General features: G+C 34.0%; 1 protein-coding gene across 3 annotated transcripts in view; it reads left to right on the top strand.

The window, feature by feature from the left end:
* Positions 1–17,637, top strand: part of TDRD3 (tudor domain containing 3) — a 190,014-nt gene that overhangs the window by 137,040 nt on the left and 35,337 nt on the right. For all 3 annotated transcript variants that reach the window (XR_007920946.3, XM_008260040.5, XM_089303623.1), the window contains exons 11-12: positions 4,738–5,585; positions 11,820–11,945. Coding sequence is in view for 2 of the 3 variants with exons in the window: in XM_008260040.5 (XP_008258262.1) it covers positions 4,738–5,585; positions 11,820–11,945 (974 nt within the window). In the remaining variant the exon portion in view is untranslated. The remainder of the gene's footprint in view (positions 1–4,737; positions 5,586–11,819; positions 11,946–17,637) is intronic.

Genomic DNA, 17,637 nt, shown 5'->3' with positions numbered 1-17,637 from the left:
ACCTCTTTGTATTGAAAGTAACCTCTTTTTATCTATAATGCAATGGGGAAAGTATAATTCATGATGATGTATGGCATATTTTATCAATGTCTAGGAAAGAGAAGCACAGATTTAGGGGTGGTGATAGAGAGCTGAAGATGCTGATTGCCCTGATTTAATCAGTGTACATTGCCTACTCATACATGTATTGGAATGTCACATTGTATGCCAGAGGCCTATGCCATTATTGTTTTAATATAAAATTGAAAAATAAAATTTAAGGAAATAGAAGTGCCAGATGTACTGTTTAGTCACTTGACGTAGAATATAAGTGATGATATATCACACTGTATGCCAGAATTTGTACAATGAAAAGGTCATAAAAATTCAAAAATGAAGTACCATCCTTAAAAAATGCAGTACTGAAATGAATAAGATTCTTCAACTCACTGATTCAGAAAGATGCCCATGAGATACTGTTAATTTAAAAAGTAGATTGCAATCCATGAGATATAGCATGGATCTGCTTTTTTTTACTTTTGCTAAAAACAAAATGTTTTTATGCCTGTATGAATTATATAAAAAAGAATAACTTCTGAAACTGTTAATAATGGCTATATCTAGAGATGGAATTTGAATAAGCAGAAGATAGAACATTCATTCTATGCATTTAGTAATGAAAGAGGTATGAGTGCTTTTTAAATATAGCTTTGCCTTTCTTATGTAGAAAAATTTTAAAGATATAAGTTTTTATCTGAAGAATGTTTATATTAAATTTTAAGTGAAAAGGTTAAAATATTTTTGATTTTCTGATGTATACAAAGTTTTCTTAATAATATAATATTGCCTTTATAACAATATTAAAAGGTTCTTCCTGCCTTGTTTTCAATAAGAAAACAAATAAGCAAAAGGATAAATTAAGAGGAAAAAAGCTACATCAAGTTAAGGACTGTAACTAAAGTTGGAGATTGGTGGTAGTGGAAATGTATAAATAGGGAATCATCTTACCATCCTTAATGACTTTTGCTGATGTCATTAGTTAAGTTTATTTATATAATTTCAATACTAATGGTGATAGTCACAGCAATAATGTCAGATAACATTTACTGAAGGCTTGTTAAAGCCAGATACTGTTTTTAATATTTAACATATATTAACCTAGTTAATCCTGTGAGGTGTGCTCTATTATTAGTCCTGTGTTAAAGATGAGACTTGCAAAGGTAAATATTTTGCCTAAGGATATAGAATTAGTAAGTGGCAGACCCATGATATAAACGTATGTGGTCCCTCTCCAGAAGGGTATACCCTATTCTTTATGCTATCTCAAAGTGCCAGTTTGTAGGCCTCTGAATACCATTTCAAATGTCATTAGGTGTTTTAGTTTTTCTTCATTAATGGGAAAGAGATTATAATTTTAGGTCAGGATTCTGACAGTCCTAGTATACAAATGTGAAATAGCATTTGTTATTTCTTCATCTCACTAGAAATTAACAGATGCAGTTTATAAAATTGTAGCTAATGTGTTTTTAGTTACATTCTGTCATGTTTCTAAGATTTTTTTAGTTACATTCTGTCTTGTTTTTCTGGATAGGCAGTTTGGCATAGGGGAAAAATCATGGGCTTTAGCTTCAGTTAGATTTCAATTTCAGTCTGGTTCAACATTTTCTAGCAGGAGCCTTTAATTGAGGTATATTACTTTGTTTCTTTTCTTGTTAAATAAGGATAATAATGTTGCCCTTTTAAAGTGGTTGTAGGAGTACAGGAAATAATGTAGACAAAATACTTGTAACATGGAGTCAGGCACACAGTAAGGTGTTAAGTGTTAACTTCCGTTGGATATCTCAGAATAAAATGAGGATTAGTTAATACCTTGGGAAACAAAATGTACCTTTTTCTATTATAAAATGCAGGGACAACTGCTGATTAATTGAATATTCTGCAAAAAGTATTAGTATTTTAAGATGTGCTGATATCTTCATATATAGACTCTATTTGTGCAATAAATTCATTCTGAGTGATTCTTTCATTTCAAATGGTGATATAACATTGTGGTCAATTATCTTCTAAACATGCCTTTTGAAATTCATGATCTGATTAATAGAAACATTCTATTTCAAGTCACACTAAACGCAGGCAGCATTCTTTGATTTATGTTTTCATTACCTTGATCTTTTAGCTTTTCACAGTCTGTCTGCTTTGTAATCAATTTTTATATCATTTTTACTGATTTTCTTTCCTTTTTTCTGCTATTTAATATTAAATGTTTGTTTTTTTTTTCATCTCTTCCCTTTAGATCATTTAAAAAAGAAAAAGATGATGTATTTTCTTTTTTGTTTTTAAATTACAGTGGTGTTTTCTTCTTAAAAACTATTTTATTTTATTTGAAAAGCTAGAAAGAGAGAATCTTTCAATCACTAGATTAATCCCTAAATGGGCTAGTCCTAGGCTAGGCATTTGGGGAATGAACCAGTGGATGGAAGATCTTTCAGTGTCTGACACTTTGTCTTCCTGATTTTCAAATAAAATTCAATCATTTAAAATAAATAAATACAAATACCTTTGTCACAATTTAGTATTTGAGTATATTCTGTTATTTATTAAGTAAATTCCCTCTGTTTCAGAATACTCTTTAACTCTGACTTTATTATGTAATTACCAAAGGTAAAATGCACTGGATTTGAGGAAATCCAAGAATGGTAAAGCATTTAAGAACCTCCCTTTCTTGAGTATGATTTCATTTTGGATTGAAATGGATATATTTGGAAAGTATCTTCTTTTAAAAGTACAGTTTATTTAACTTATTCTTAGGAGGTATTCTTAGTTATTAAAGATAATTTCCTTTATAGACTTTACTCTCAGTATATTATCTATGCATAGTAAAAAATTAAATATGTTTATTATTGGTAAAATTACTTCTTTCATTCTGTAGTCTAATGTGCACTACTTCAGTAACTGAAAAAGAGGTAAATGGATTTTTTCCTCTACTCTTTTCTTTCTTTCTTTTTTTTTTTTTTTGACAGGCAGAGTGGACAGTGAGAGAGAGAGAGAGAGAGAAAGGTCTTCCTTTTGCCGTTGGTTCACTCTCCAATGGCCACCGCGGCCGGCGCATCGTGCTGTTCTGAAGCCAGGAGCCAGGTGCTTCTCCTGGTCTCCCATGAGGTGCAGGGCCCAAGGACTTGGGCCATCCTCCACTGCCTTCCCGGGCCATAGCAGAGAGCTGGCCTGGAAGAGGGGCAACTGAGACAGAATCCGGTGCCCCGACCGGGTCTAGAACCCGGTGTGCTGGCGCTGCAAGGTGGAGGATTAGCCTATTGAGCCATGGCGCCGGCCTTCCTCTACTGTTTTCTAAAATTGTTTTTTGATAAAAATAATTTGTTCAAAAATTTTTGTTCACTTTTCTAGGACAGTACATTTGATATGAGGGTGATTTGAATGCATAAATGAAGAGATTCAATGTTAGTAACAGTAGTGATTAAAATATACAAAAATTCTTGGATCTGGAACCAAAGGAAGAAAATTGAAAAAAACTTTCCAATACAGTTTCATAGACTCAAAGCACTCCTTAATCATAAACTGTAGAGTAGGAAATCTTTTATTCATTTATTTTAAAAAAACAGAAGTCAGATTCTTCCATACCTACCAAGCCTAGCTGCACCTTCACTCTCTATGTCTGTTTATCCATTTCCAAGTAGTACCTGCTGTCAATTTGATAGGTCAAGAAAATTTACTTTTTTTGTAATAGGATATCTGATAGACCATAATCTAGATATGGCAGATCTAAAGATACTTCATATCCTTAAAGTTCTCTGCATGGTGGTGATGCTTAAAAAGAACAGAACAGAAAAGAAAAGGTAACTCTGAAAAGCAAAGGTTGACGTGTCCTATGCAGAGATAAAGGCAAACTCAAAGATTTGAGGAGGAACAGTTTTGCAAAGGTCTTTGTCCTTAGTGTGCTGTACATTGAGATTTAATGCTATAACTAGTACTCAAACAGTATTTTTCACTTTATGTTTCTGTGTTGGAGCAAACTGTTGAAATCTTTACTTAATGTATGCTAAACTGATCTTCTGTATATAAAGAGAATCGAAAATGAATCTTGATGTGAATGGAAGGGGAGAGGGAGTGGGAAAGGGGAGGGTTGCGGGTTGGAGGGACGTTATGGGGGGGAAGCCATTGTAATCAATATTCTGTACTTTGGAAATTTATATTCATTAAATAAAAGTAAAAAAAAAGAATGTGATTGCTAATGATAACTATACATTTCTAAGTTTGAATGAGATTCAAAGAAATGTTGAACAAGGTTGTAGTTGTGCAGTTTCCTAGCCACAGCTGAGTTAGCAGTTTGCATTTCTTTTTCTTTAATGTTTTGAGAAATGGATTACCAGAGTAGATATCTACATAATCATAAGAATGCAAACATGCAGTGATGAAGACAAATAGTTTTTGGTTACCTACTCATTTTTTATAGTTCACATCATTTCTTTACTTCATTAATGAGGCCAACCAGGAAAACATAGGAAATACAGGTCTCTAAGTAACCACAGAGGATTTAGATATTGAGATGGTTCTCTCTGTCTCTCTCACATTAACTCTGCCCGTCAAAAAAAGAAGATATTGAGGTGAGAAAATGGAAGAAGACCTTAAAATAGTAGTAGTTGCATAATTATTTATTATGATGATAATTTTAGGCACTTAAAATGAGTAAGTACTAATATTGTCTTCATTTTAATGTACATATTATATACTTTTACCTTTCAGAGCCTAAGTCACAGCCACAGCAGCTTCATCAGGGTCAACACAGATTGTCAAATACTGAACAAAATGGAGTAAAAGACAATAATCAACCACGACATCTCCTGCGAAATGATACCAGGCAGCCAAGAAATGAAAAACCTCCTCGTTTCCAAAGGGACTCCCAAATTTCAAAGTCAGTATTAGAAAGCAGTTTACCTAGAAACAGAGGTTCTGAAAGACCAAGTACGTCTTCGGGATCTGAATTATGGGCTGAAGAGAGAATCAAGTGTGATCGACCATATTCTAGATACGACAGAACTAAAGATACTTCATATTCTTTAAGTGCTCAGCACAGTGATGTTGCTTTTAAAAAGAGAGATAACTCCATGCAAAGCAGATCAGGAAAAGGTCCATCCTGTGTGGAGGCTAAAGATAATCTACTTCCTCAAGAATCCATAGATTATAATAATCAAAAACGTGGAAAAAGAGAAAACCAAACAGCTAATTCTGACCATTTTTATGACAGGAAATCACGAACAATAAATAATGAAGCTTTCAGTGGTATAAAGATTGAAAAACATTTTAATGTAAATACTGATTACCAGAATCCTGTCCGAAGTAATAGTTTCACTGGTGTTCCAAATGGAGAGACAGAAATGCCACTGAAAGGAAGACGAGTAGGACCTATTAAACCAGCAGGACCCATCACAACTGTACCCTATGATGATAAAATATTTTACAATAGTGGGCCCAAAAGAAGATCTGGGCCAATTAAGCCAGAAAAAGTACTAGAATCTTCTATTCCTTTGGAGTATGCAAAAATGTGGAAACCTGGAGATGAATGTTTTGCTCTTTATTGGGAAGATAACAAGGTATGGGTGCTGTAAAAATATTATATACTAATATTACTAAATGCATCATCCTAGTGAGACTTTATAGAAAGCTATATTTTGAGGCCATGAATTTTGTTCTACAATTGTACCTGTTTTAAATCTTGGAACAGATTTCTAGACATATGATTATAAAGGAGACAGAAAAATATTTAATGTTTTTTATGGGTACTTAGGCAGAATCTGTCTATAAGATTTGTTTACATTAGGTTTGGTTTTAGTTTACATATCTGAAAAGTATTATGAAAGTGATTATGTGAAATTGAACTTTATTTCACTTAGCAGCTAAATTATAAATGTTTGCTTCTGCTCCTAGTAAAATTAAACTGAGTTACAAGGAGGAAAATCAATTCAGTGGCACAAAATGAAATTCTGCAGATTTTTGCTTAAAGAAAACACACACATTCAACCTACTTTAAAAAATTAAGAGCATAAGGGCTGGTGCTGTGTCTCACTTGGCTAATCTTCCACCTGTGGCGCCGGCACCCTGGGTTCTAGTCCCGGTTGGGGCTCTGGATTCTGTCCCGGTTGCTCCTCTTCCAGTCCAGCTCTCTGCTGTGGCCCAGGAAAGCAGTGGAGGATGGCCCAAGTCCTTGGGCCCTGCACCCACATGGGAGACCAGGAAGAAGCACCTGGCTCCTGGCTTTGGATTGGCACAGCGCAGTGGCCGTAGCTTCCATTTGGGGGGTGAACCAATGGCAAAGGAAGACCTTTCTCTCTGTTCTCTCTCTCTCTCACTGTCTAACTGCTTGTCAAAAAAAAAAAAAAAAGAAAGAAAGAAAGAAAGAAAACAAAAACAAACAAAAAAAATTAAGAGCATATAAGTTATTTACCTTAAGGTAAATAATTTAATTATTGTTTAATGAATAATTTAAGCATTTTTTAGTTCTACATTACATGGTGACTGAAAGGGAAAGAAGAAAGTATGGGAGTGATGGGGGAGGGACCGGCACATCTATGCATCAAGCAAAAACCAGGACAAGATGTGGAAGACCCACACAATGAGAACAGGAAAAGGAGAAAGCAGTAAGCCTTTGGAGAGAAGGGCCTTTGCACATGTTTACCCTTCTTCCCAACACACTCTTCTGACAACTGTTTTTATTCTTGAGGGCTCAACTCAAACATCATTTCCCAGAAGAAGCCCCTCCCTTCTGCAATATTTTCTTTCTCAATCAGAAACTTCTTCACATTTTAAAACCCGTAACACTTTATATTTTTAGTTTTCATTTTTGAATTTATAAATTCTTTCCTCTACCATATTAAGTTTTCTTTGAAGGCAGGATTATATCTGGTTGTTCTCTGTAGTTCTGCTCTTCCTATAGTATAGAGTTTTCATAATTATATGTTGCCTTTGTTAAGTGGTTAAATGTGGAGGAGGCACTTAAATAGGAAAAAAGAACAGTGGGCTGGCGCTGCGGCTCAATAGGCTAATCCTCCACCTGCGGCGCCGGCACACCAGGTTCTAGTCCCTGTCGGGGCGCCAGATTCTGTCCCAGTTGCCCCTCTTCCAGTCCAGTTCTCTGCTGTGGCTCAGGCGTTCAGTGGAGGATGGCCCAAGTGCTTGGGCCCTGCACCTGCATGGGATATCAGGAGAAGCACCTGGCTCCTGGCTTCGGATCAGCATGGTGCGCTGGCTGCAGCGTGCTGGCTGCAGCGGCCATTGGAGGGTGAACCAACAGCAAAGGAAGACCTTTCTCTCAGTCTCACTCTCACTGTCCACTCTGCCTGTCAAAACAAAACAAAACAAAAAAACAGTGGGGGGCCCTGGTCAAAACAAAACAAAACAAAAAAACAGTGGGGGGCCCTGGAGATATCAGCAGGATAATAAAAACAGATGTAAGCAACTTGGAAAGCAGATACACTTGTCTTTACCATCCAGACTCTTACTCTTTCAACTCAGGCCACTTTCCAAAATTCAAAAACCTTGTGATGTGGGTAGTGGGAGATACCTTATACTTAGCTATGTTGTCCTTGTTGCAGAGTCAAGAAAAAGTGAATAATTGGAGATCATTTATCTATTGAGCCAACAGTGTCCACCTTATAGGGAGTGACTGCTGTGTCTGATGCTTTTGTGAAAGGTTGATTTTGATGAGGATGGAGAAGTTTTATGTGTTGGACAATATAGAGTTGCTGACAAGAGCAGGAGAAAAAGAAATAGGTTAGAGTTCAAGCTCAATAAATTAAAAAAGGCCAGGTAAATGACTCAGACCAAGTCTAAGCGTAGTACCCTGAGTATGAAAGGCAAAACCAAGATGGTTAATCTTTATACATCAAAACAAACCCTGAGGATCAAGGGTATGTGTGTGTATTGTGTTTGTCTGCCAAAACAAAATATAATACTGTTTTTGGCAAAGATAACATTTTCTAGAACCTCTTCAATATTTTTTTCTGCAGTGCTTGGCATCCTATAAAAAAATGAGCCATGATTTAAAAAAAATAACAGAAAGAGATTATGAATGACTTCCCAAAAGCAAAGTAACAGAAAAGAATAACAGGCCCACAGGTATTCAGATAACTGGACTTAGTAGACAAGTTTCTTTAACAAATATTAATTGAGAATTCAACACACCATAATTGAGTAACTGCTAAATCCAGGTGCTTGAGATATATCAGGTAGTTCTGGCTGTGCTATTGCCCACACGCCTTCACATACCTAATAAGATTATTAATAAAGCCTTAATCTTAATTATAATTGTGCGTAAAAATCAATAATGTTGAATTCATCTATTACCTCTAATGAATATATTAAAAAGTGTCAAGAAGCATCTAAAATACAATGTATAACAATTCTCAAAATGTTTTGAGATATTATAGAATACTTGGATGACCTTCTAAGGAGACTACTTTTATTTAAATTGGGCATATACTTTTATTTTAGTGTGAGGGGCTATGGATTCTAAATAGATGACATTATTAAGCATTGCAAATTATGTAAATACTCTGTGAAAGAGATGAAATTATTTTATCTTCTGAAGCTATCTAATTCAAGGGGTAGCTTTTAAATAAATGTCTTGTCAAAAATAGGATACTTTCCAGTTTTCTAGCCAGAGACCAGGGTAGAAATGTAAGAGAAAGAATTGATTATAATTGTCACTGAGAAACCACACTCTTAACAGTGTTGTATTGGAAATAATCTGTTGCTTCAGAAATTCCTCACAGCATCTTCCTTTTTCTCTAGCATTATTTCCATAGAAGGATTTGAAATTTGGGAGCAGTTCTTCTTCTCCCTCTGAACTTCCCATGCAAATTCGTTTTTCTTTCCTCTCAACTGGAATACTGGAATAACCTCCACATTGGTTTCACTGCAATAAACCTTATTTCTCTTAAAATTTTCGTTGACAGCATCAGCACTGTGATCTTGATATTCCAGGGTTGTTCTTCCTAGTTTAATTTTTTCATCAGCAGAATAAATGCAAATTCTAGCATACCTGTGGACTCTCCATCATCTGGCCCTTACTCACTTATCATGATATTCTATTGTTGGTTGGACCTTCTCATAAGATGCCATAATTGATTTTCCCTTTGGTTTCCAGTGCTCATCTTCATGTTTTGTGTCTCTGTAACACCCTTCTCATCCCATCTCATTCTTGAGCTCATTGTCATGTACCCCAGGAAGCTCATCCTCAGCTTTATGAAGTACTAAATCATTACACTTTTATTATAACACTTTCCACATTATGTAGAAGTTACTTGTTTTACCTGGAGTCTCTTTATTAAACTATAAGTGCTTATTTTTTTGAGAAGAGGGGTTTAAATGCCTTTATTTGGGACAAGTTTTATAACTTTTTTCTTTTGTTAAAAATTTTTTAAGGTGAACAAATTCCGTGTATTTCATATACACAGATTTAAGAACATAGTGATACTTCCCACCCTACCCTTTCTCCCACCCACACTCTCACCTTTCCTCCTCCTTCCTGTCCTATTTCCTCCCATAATTTTTACATTGATCTACTTCTATTTTTCTTTATATTCATAAGATTAACCCTACACTAAGTAAAAAGTTCAACAAATAGTAAGAAAAAAAAAAAAACTCTGTTCTTCAACAGTAGAGTCAAGGGCTGGCTGTAAACAATCATCGAATTTCAAAATATTAATTTCACTCTTATACATTACTTTTTTTGTGCTCTATTGGCTGATACAAATCAAGGAAAACATAATATTTGTCTTTTTGAGACTGGTTATTTCATTAAGTATAATGGTTTCCAGTTGCACCCATTTTGTTGCAAAAGACAGTATGTCATTCTTTTTTACAGCTGAGTAGTATTCCCTACTATATGTATATATCACAATTTCTTCATCCAGTAATCAGTTGAGTGACATCTGGGTTGATTCTGTATGTTAGCTATTGTGAATTGAGCTGTAATAAACATGGGAGCACAGATAACTCTTTCAAAGCTGATTTCATTTTTTTTTTTTTTTTTTTTATTTTTGACAGGCAGAGTGGACAGTGAGAGAGAGACAGAGAGAAAGGTCTTCCTTTGCCGTTGGTTCACCCTCCAATGGCCGCCGCTGCAGCCGGCGCACCGCGCTGATCCGATGGCAGGAGCCAGGATCCAGGTGCTTTTCCTGGTCTCCCATGGGGTGCAGGGCCCAAGCACCTGGGCCATCCTCCACTGCACTCCCTGGCCATAGCAGAGAGCTGGCCTGGAAGAGGGGCAACCGGGACAGAATCCGGCGCCCCTACCGGGACTAGAACCCGGTGTGCCGGCGCCGCAAGGTGGAGGATTAGCCTATTGAGCCACGGCGCCGGCTCTCAAAGCTGATTTCATTTTTTTTTGGGTAAATTTTCTGAAATGAGATGGCTGGGTCATATGGTGGATCTATTTTCAGCTTTCTGAAGTATCTCCATACTGTTTATACAATGGCACCAACAGGATTAAGATACCCTCCCCCCCATTCTCGCCAGCATTTATTGTTTATTTCTGTATGAGAGCCATTATAACGGGTGAGGGGAAAACTCATTGTGGTTTTGATTTGCATTTCCCTGATGGCTGGTGATCTTGAGCATTTCTTCATTGTGTCTGTTGGCCATTTCAATTTCCTCTTTTGAAAAGTGCCTATTCAAGTCCTTTGGGGCAGGTTTTCTTAAGTGAATCTTTTAAAAGCACATCTCTATGCTAGGGACCTATTTTGTAGAGTTGCAGATGTAAAATAAATGGGATATATATACACAGGTATAGTATATCAACTTAATTGTTTTCTAGGATATAACATGACTCATGTTTATTGAACTTTACTGAACTGACAGAATTTATGAAGCTTACATGTGAAGCATGTGTTCAGAAACATCATTCACAGCACACAAAAGTATGAGACTAAGAAATGAAAGAAGGGGGAAGAGATCAGAGCATTTACGAAGAACCTCAGATAAAGAAAATTCTAGCACTGTCTTTAAACTTGCTAGCCTTCAGATTGTAAAGGAAACACATAGATTCACTTAATACCTTTGTGATATGTAGTTACTAGTTAAATATCCTAGTTTAAAAAGACAATTCTTTCCTGTTAGATGAGGGTAACTTATACTCTAGAAGAATATAAAGAAAATGAATTTTTGTTACCTTTAAGACTTTCTCATTCTTGTGAGCCTGCTAAGTAGACAGTGTCATATTAGGACATCCAACTACTCTAGTTTGAAGATAATATTCCTTAAGAACATATTGTTTTCTGTTGTCTTTTCACATTCACCTGAAAGTCCTGAATGGGTTGACCTAGTTGGGAGAGTACTCCAGTCAGCTGACTTGCTCCCAGTTACCTTAGCAGATAAATTTGAAAATTATGGTTATTATATAAAGTAATTCCTATGAGTTTGTTACCATGCATCAGTTGTTAAGAGCCAGGTAACACTGAGTAAACTGATCAAAGTTTCTGATCTTGCAATGTTGCAAACCTCATGAATCCTAGATTTAAGCCATGTGCTTACCCTTTACCTGACATCCCAACCTTACACTCAACCATCTGTGATGACCGAAGCAAGGATTCTTCTTCTTTACTGTTTGTTTTATCATGTATTTCTGTCTTATGATATATTACTTTATAATAATATTTTCTGATTAGTAGGCAAGATTTTTCTTACCAGTAATATTCAAAGGGTTCTCAAAAGTTGCTTTATTTTCTGAAAATACTGCAGATTGTAACACTGAGATTTATGTTTCATCAAATACTGCTTTTGCAGATAGCATTAATTGTAATATTTAAAACAACTTTTTGCCTCCTCAGTTTTACCGAGCAGAAGTTGAAGCCCTCCATTCTTCTGGTATGACAGCAGTTGTTAAATTCATCGATTATGGAAACTATGAAGAGGTGCTACTAAGCAATATCAAGCCCATTCAGACAGAGGCATGGGTACGTGATCCAAATTCTGTACAAAGGCATACACTGTTTTGAAGAAAATGCATAGCTGTAAACATTAGTCATAGTAATATGAAATTTGTAAGTGGAATTTGCTTGAAACTGGCTATTCTTTACATAAGAATTTAAGTGAAAATTAAACAGAACCAAAATAAAAATGAATGCATTGGAATTACTTCTCTTGTATACTGCTTTATTGTATTATGCTTACCAATAGGTGCTCTTATTTACATGGCTGCCAAAAATTTGTATGTGTAAGATGGGTTTTTTAATGCAGAGATTGCTCTTTCCCAAATTGTTACTTTAAATTTGACATTATGTCCAGCAGTTGTCAAATTTAAATCTCGGTTGGATACATGTATCCTGTTTATTATTTCAGTTACATGTAAAATTAAGGAAAACACTTTATATATGAATTCCCACTGCATTTACTGCATACATATTTATATATGTATATGTATAGATTAACTATAATTATGTCTGTATAATTATTTGATAAGTTTTATTGCCAGATGTTTGTCAAAACTGTGATGCCTTGGATGACATAATTTAGAACTTACTGGCCTCATGGAGTCCATTTTATATGGGACTTAGTGGGATTTTCCAGATTCTCAACTACATTTAGACAAAATAGGAGTATAAGACATAATAGAATTAATTTCATAGCTTTTCCTGCTTCTTCCTCTAATTTTGGGGCAGCTGTTAATAAACCTATCAATATAAGCCAAACATGGTAATATTTCCTTAAAAATAAATTCATTAAAAACAAATATGCCAGAAAGGTATATCATCCAGACAGCCTGCATCATGGAAGCAGACTTTGTTTTTCTCATCACCTGCTTTTAGTTTGGTCTTTTTAAACTTTTCTTTCACCTTATCATTGGCACTTCCTACCTGCCCCCTGCAAAGATAAATAACAAAAAAACCTAGTATTAGTAATCATGTTTGGAGCCATGGATCTTTATTTTTGGCCTTTTCATAATATAAAACTATCATCTATTAGATGGTTTGCCATTTTATATTTTATGGTTCCTGAGTTTAGGAGATTCTTTCTCTGACCCACATTCTCCAAAGTTTGACTGCTTGTTCTTCTAGAAGACTGAAATACCACCAATATCTGATTAATGTCTTTTGTTTCTTGGAGAAACTTGATATAACCATTTTTTTACTTTTTTTGTTCTCATATGTTGGCTATTTTTATTCTCATTTTTCCATTAATACATCTTAATCTAGTTTTGATTATAAAAGTAATTATTGAATTTATATTTCTAGAAGTTGAGTCCTGGTTTGCTTTTCATTATGTGCTCCCAGTCATTATTGTCTATAGCATTCAAAGAGTCAAAACAGAATTCTTAGGTTAGCTTATAAGATTTAATAAAACATTAATTCTATTCTTTTTCCCTAAAGAAAAAATTATTTTTCTTCATTTCTTCTTCCTTTGCTCTTCTAGGGTGGCCATAACTGATGAGCACATTTGTTGTTCCTCACTGTAGCTCTTTCAATTCAGAGAAATTTGGCCCTGAAGTGATTATTTACTTTCTACAGTCAGTGACTTTTCCTTTTTCTCCTTAATAGTTTTCAGTGCTTTATCTTGATTTTAGGTCTGTGAAAACATAACTGCACTATAAATTTATTAGATGTCATAGCCATTTAGTAATTCTGTTCTGAACCACAATACTTTCATGTTCTTTCTGTCCATCCATGAATACTAATTTCCTTTATTTTGCTGTTTTTTAACCTATTTTCTTTTTCTGAGGTAAACTTAAAAATCTTTTTATAAGATGCTTGAAATATTTTGCAGGAAGAAGCGATAGAATCCCTAAGTCTTTTGGAGGTTCTAGTATTTCTTTTCTCCTACTTATAGGTAGTCAAATGATTGATGATGTTTTATGATTTTGCTTAAATTAATATAAAACATTTTTGGATCATGCATATCATTTTCAAGAAAACATTGGCATGAATACTTAGTTGAGAGAAATGTCTCTTTCTGGAAGAACAGAGCCCACCAGAGTAACATTTTTTACTTCATCTCCATTTTTAAAAAATACATGTGCATATATGCACAAAAAGCCCCTGAAGAAATAGATTCTATGTAACTGCCGTACACAGAATGTGCAATTAGTACTGAGTTCTCTCAGCCTCTGAGAGAGTTAGTGCTTGGGTCTGTGAGCACTGTTTATTTTTGTAACTAAGAAATTGTAACAAATATTAAATTGGTTAAATTAAAAAAATTATCAACAGAAAAACACTGTGACAATAAGGTTAACTCTAATTGATAAGTCATACTAAAAAAATTAAAGGGCTGAGAAGGTGCTGGGAGTTTATTAAAGGCCTTAGCACATTTACATTCATACCATGGGTGTGGAATTTTAATTTTTTAACTTTTGCACTGCAAATTTGCATTACTATTTTTTATTATGATATTATATCTTTTATTGAGGTTTATTAGCAACGATCATTCAGTGAGGACTTTTTTAAGTAATTTTCAGTAAAAACAACCAAAAAAGCCTGCATACAAACCAAAAAGCCTTTATAGAATCAATTATTTGTATTGTTTCTTAAAGGTATAAGAATAAATCATTAAATAAAAGCATGAAATTTTAAGAGACTGAGTGACTACATTAATAATCCATTGTATGGAAAATTGAAATAAAAATCAAGTTAAAACTTTATATCTAAGTGTTAATGTTTTTCTCATGAGGTTCAGGAATTATTTGTTTTATTTCTGCCTATGGGCTAAAAATGTATCTATAATCCATTTAGATACTTCTGGTTTTTTGTTTTTGTTTTTGTTTTTGTTTTTTTTTACTTCTAGAACAGATGTATATTTTGAATGGTCAAAATGTACATATGTTCTGGTTATGATTAGTTACCATGTTTCTTCCAAAATGATTCATTCAACTTTTTGGTAACTCATCAATGATTTTTGTTTGTTTGTTCTAGCTAAATTTCTCCTGATTACTTTGGCTAGCATAAGATATTCTGTTAGTGCCATTATTATAGTGAACTTTCTAATTATCACATAATGTGAGGTTCTAAGTTCATTATTCATTGGATAAATGCTCTAACTTAATTTTGTGTTTTCAAAGAATGAGTTATTTGAACATTATCAGGTTTTTCCTTTTTGGTGGAATTTTCTTTGTTTTGGCAAAGTAAATGAAGCATGGAGTCTCATGTATTATTTATCACATTACATATGGATAAAACTGTATTATTTTATATTTTTCACCATGATATGAAAAAACATTAGGGGCAAAGAAATTCTGCTGTTCTGTTCCTTGCATGCCCTTTCCAAAATGTTTCCTTTTAACTCTAGAACTGATGCCCGGAAATTAGTATAAAGATGCCACAGCCAATTTGGAAACACTGTAAAATACCTTAGCCTGCTGTTCAGGCAAACCTTTTGTGTTTTTGCATGTTGTCTCTAAATTACTCTTCTAAACCTGGGAATACACTCTCAAGTCATGATTTTCCAAGTATATTCACAACCTGTATTCTGTTGAGACTTCTATATCCCAAGAAATGTTCTAGAGCATGCTGGTTTCTAAACTTTGTTTTTAACAATTTATAATATTTGCTTCTTAGTATCAGGAAATAATCATTGTTCAGCTGTTGTTCCATCTCTAGTAATTGTGATTCTATAGATAACGGTTAGTTGTACGTCCTTGTTGTATATATCATCTTGGACATTAGTTTTGGAAAGTGACAGGTAGATTATTACAGGGCTTTTAGGTAATCATCCTTTCTTAAGTGTTTTTCTCTAGATTGCTTAGTCATTCAACAAATATTTATTGCATACCTGTAAGTTTCCAGGTACTGTTCTAGGTGAGGGATGTACATAAGTCCATAAAACACATTTTAAAAAAATCTCTGCCTCTGCACAAAGGTAAGAAAATTATCATTTCAATTATATGAAATAAACATAAATACATATTTATCCTTACCTCTTGAAACTTTAAAACAAAGTAGTAGTTGAAAAAATCCTCTTGTTTGCTGAAGATTTAATTTAAATAATGTGCAGGTCTTTTCTATATTCTACCTTAGTTTTAAAAAATTATCGAGGAGGAAAGTATAATAGTTAATTTTATCTATTTAAAATTCTTATCTATTTTTTCTTTATTTAAAAAGTAAAATTTGCTTTTAGAATGGTCTGGGGTCTGTTTTTTATGGCAGTTATACTGTATATACTTTTCCATATTGGCATTTTTTTTGACAGGCAGAGTTAGTGAGAGAGAAAGGTCTTCCTTCCATTGGTTCACCCCCCAAATGGAAGCTACAGCCGGCGCGCTGTGCCGATCCGAAGCCAGGAGCCAGGTGTGTCCTCCTGGTCTCCTATGCGGGTGCAGGGCCAAGCACTTGGGCCATCCTCCACTGCCTTCCCGGGCCACAGCATGTTTTTTTAACAGTTTATCTTATGTTTTAATTTTGAAATTACTTTACATAATTTTTTGTTTTTAGTAATGGCATCCTGGGGGGAGCACTTTGGATATCTTAAAATTCAAATAACATGAAAATCCATAAATTATTTTATCCCTAATAAAAAGTTAAAATGAAACATAGAACCAAAAGACTCCTAACCTATTTAAAGTAGAAGGAAATGTAGTTGTGATACATAAATTAATGAGTTTTTAAAAATGTCTTATTAATTTTAATGATATAGTGATAGACTGTATGTAGCTTATATTTGATATAAAAATATCATAATAGATCTTTAAAAGAGGACATTGTTATAGAAACCATTAACATCAAAAGAAGAGTAAAATTGTGTTAATGGTGAAGTTAACCAATCAGTATTTTAAAAAGTACAAGAGCCTATTTTATAATAATCTAGCATATTTGTCATTCTTACTGATAAATTCTTAAATAAATTAGTGGATATAATTTACCAGGCTTAAATTTCTGCACCAAAAACATAAATACTGAAATATATTTCTCCCAATGTGCATATTTTGGGACTCTTTCCTTTGAAAATTCACCAGCTTTATTTCTTCATCTACTACCCAGCCTCATAAGATTCCTTCAGGAGATTGTGAATTAAACAAAACCACTTTACTATAGATATGAAAGGGGCTGACATAGAGAGATTACTCCTTCAAGAATGTAGTCCATATGCGTAAATATTTCATCTGAACAGTTATTCATGTCTAACCCTTGAAACTCAAATTTAGTTTGTGATAACTAAATTTAATTGGATAGTATGAAAATCTTAGAATTTAGTTTTGATTTGGCTACACTAGTCAGTATTGACATTGTATTTTACCACTTAAATTATGAGTAAGGAATAATAGGCTATTTTAAGAAACTATATGAAAATATGTTTGAATTGGTATTTTGTAATATATTATGATCTATTGAAGCTGCACATAAAAACTTAAATGGTTTCTGGGTAATCTGAGTCTTCTTATATTCATTAGTGAATATACAGCTTACTTTTTGTTCTTTTTTTCTAAAGGTGAGAAAACATGGCAGAGTATAAGACATGCTTTCTTTTTAAAGTTATTTAATGATTGTCTTTAGATTAGTTTCTAACCTGAATTACAGTTCATAAGACAACTTAAACCGCAAATGATTTAAATATTGTCAATATTATGTATCAGTGTATCATTAACTGTTTGAAAAATCCGCATTCTTTTTTCTATGTGTGCATAATACCAGCAGATGCTATATTAATCTTTTATCACCTAAG

The sequence above is a fragment of the Oryctolagus cuniculus genome, chromosome 9, assembly GCF_051225735.1.
Source record: "Oryctolagus cuniculus isolate XC-2025 breed Fujian yellow rabbit chromosome 9, ASM5122573v1, whole genome shotgun sequence".
NCBI lineage: Eukaryota > Metazoa > Chordata > Mammalia > Lagomorpha > Leporidae > Oryctolagus > Oryctolagus cuniculus.
Note: the sequence above shows the minus strand (reverse complement) of the source record. Positions and strands in the feature narration are given on the sequence as shown.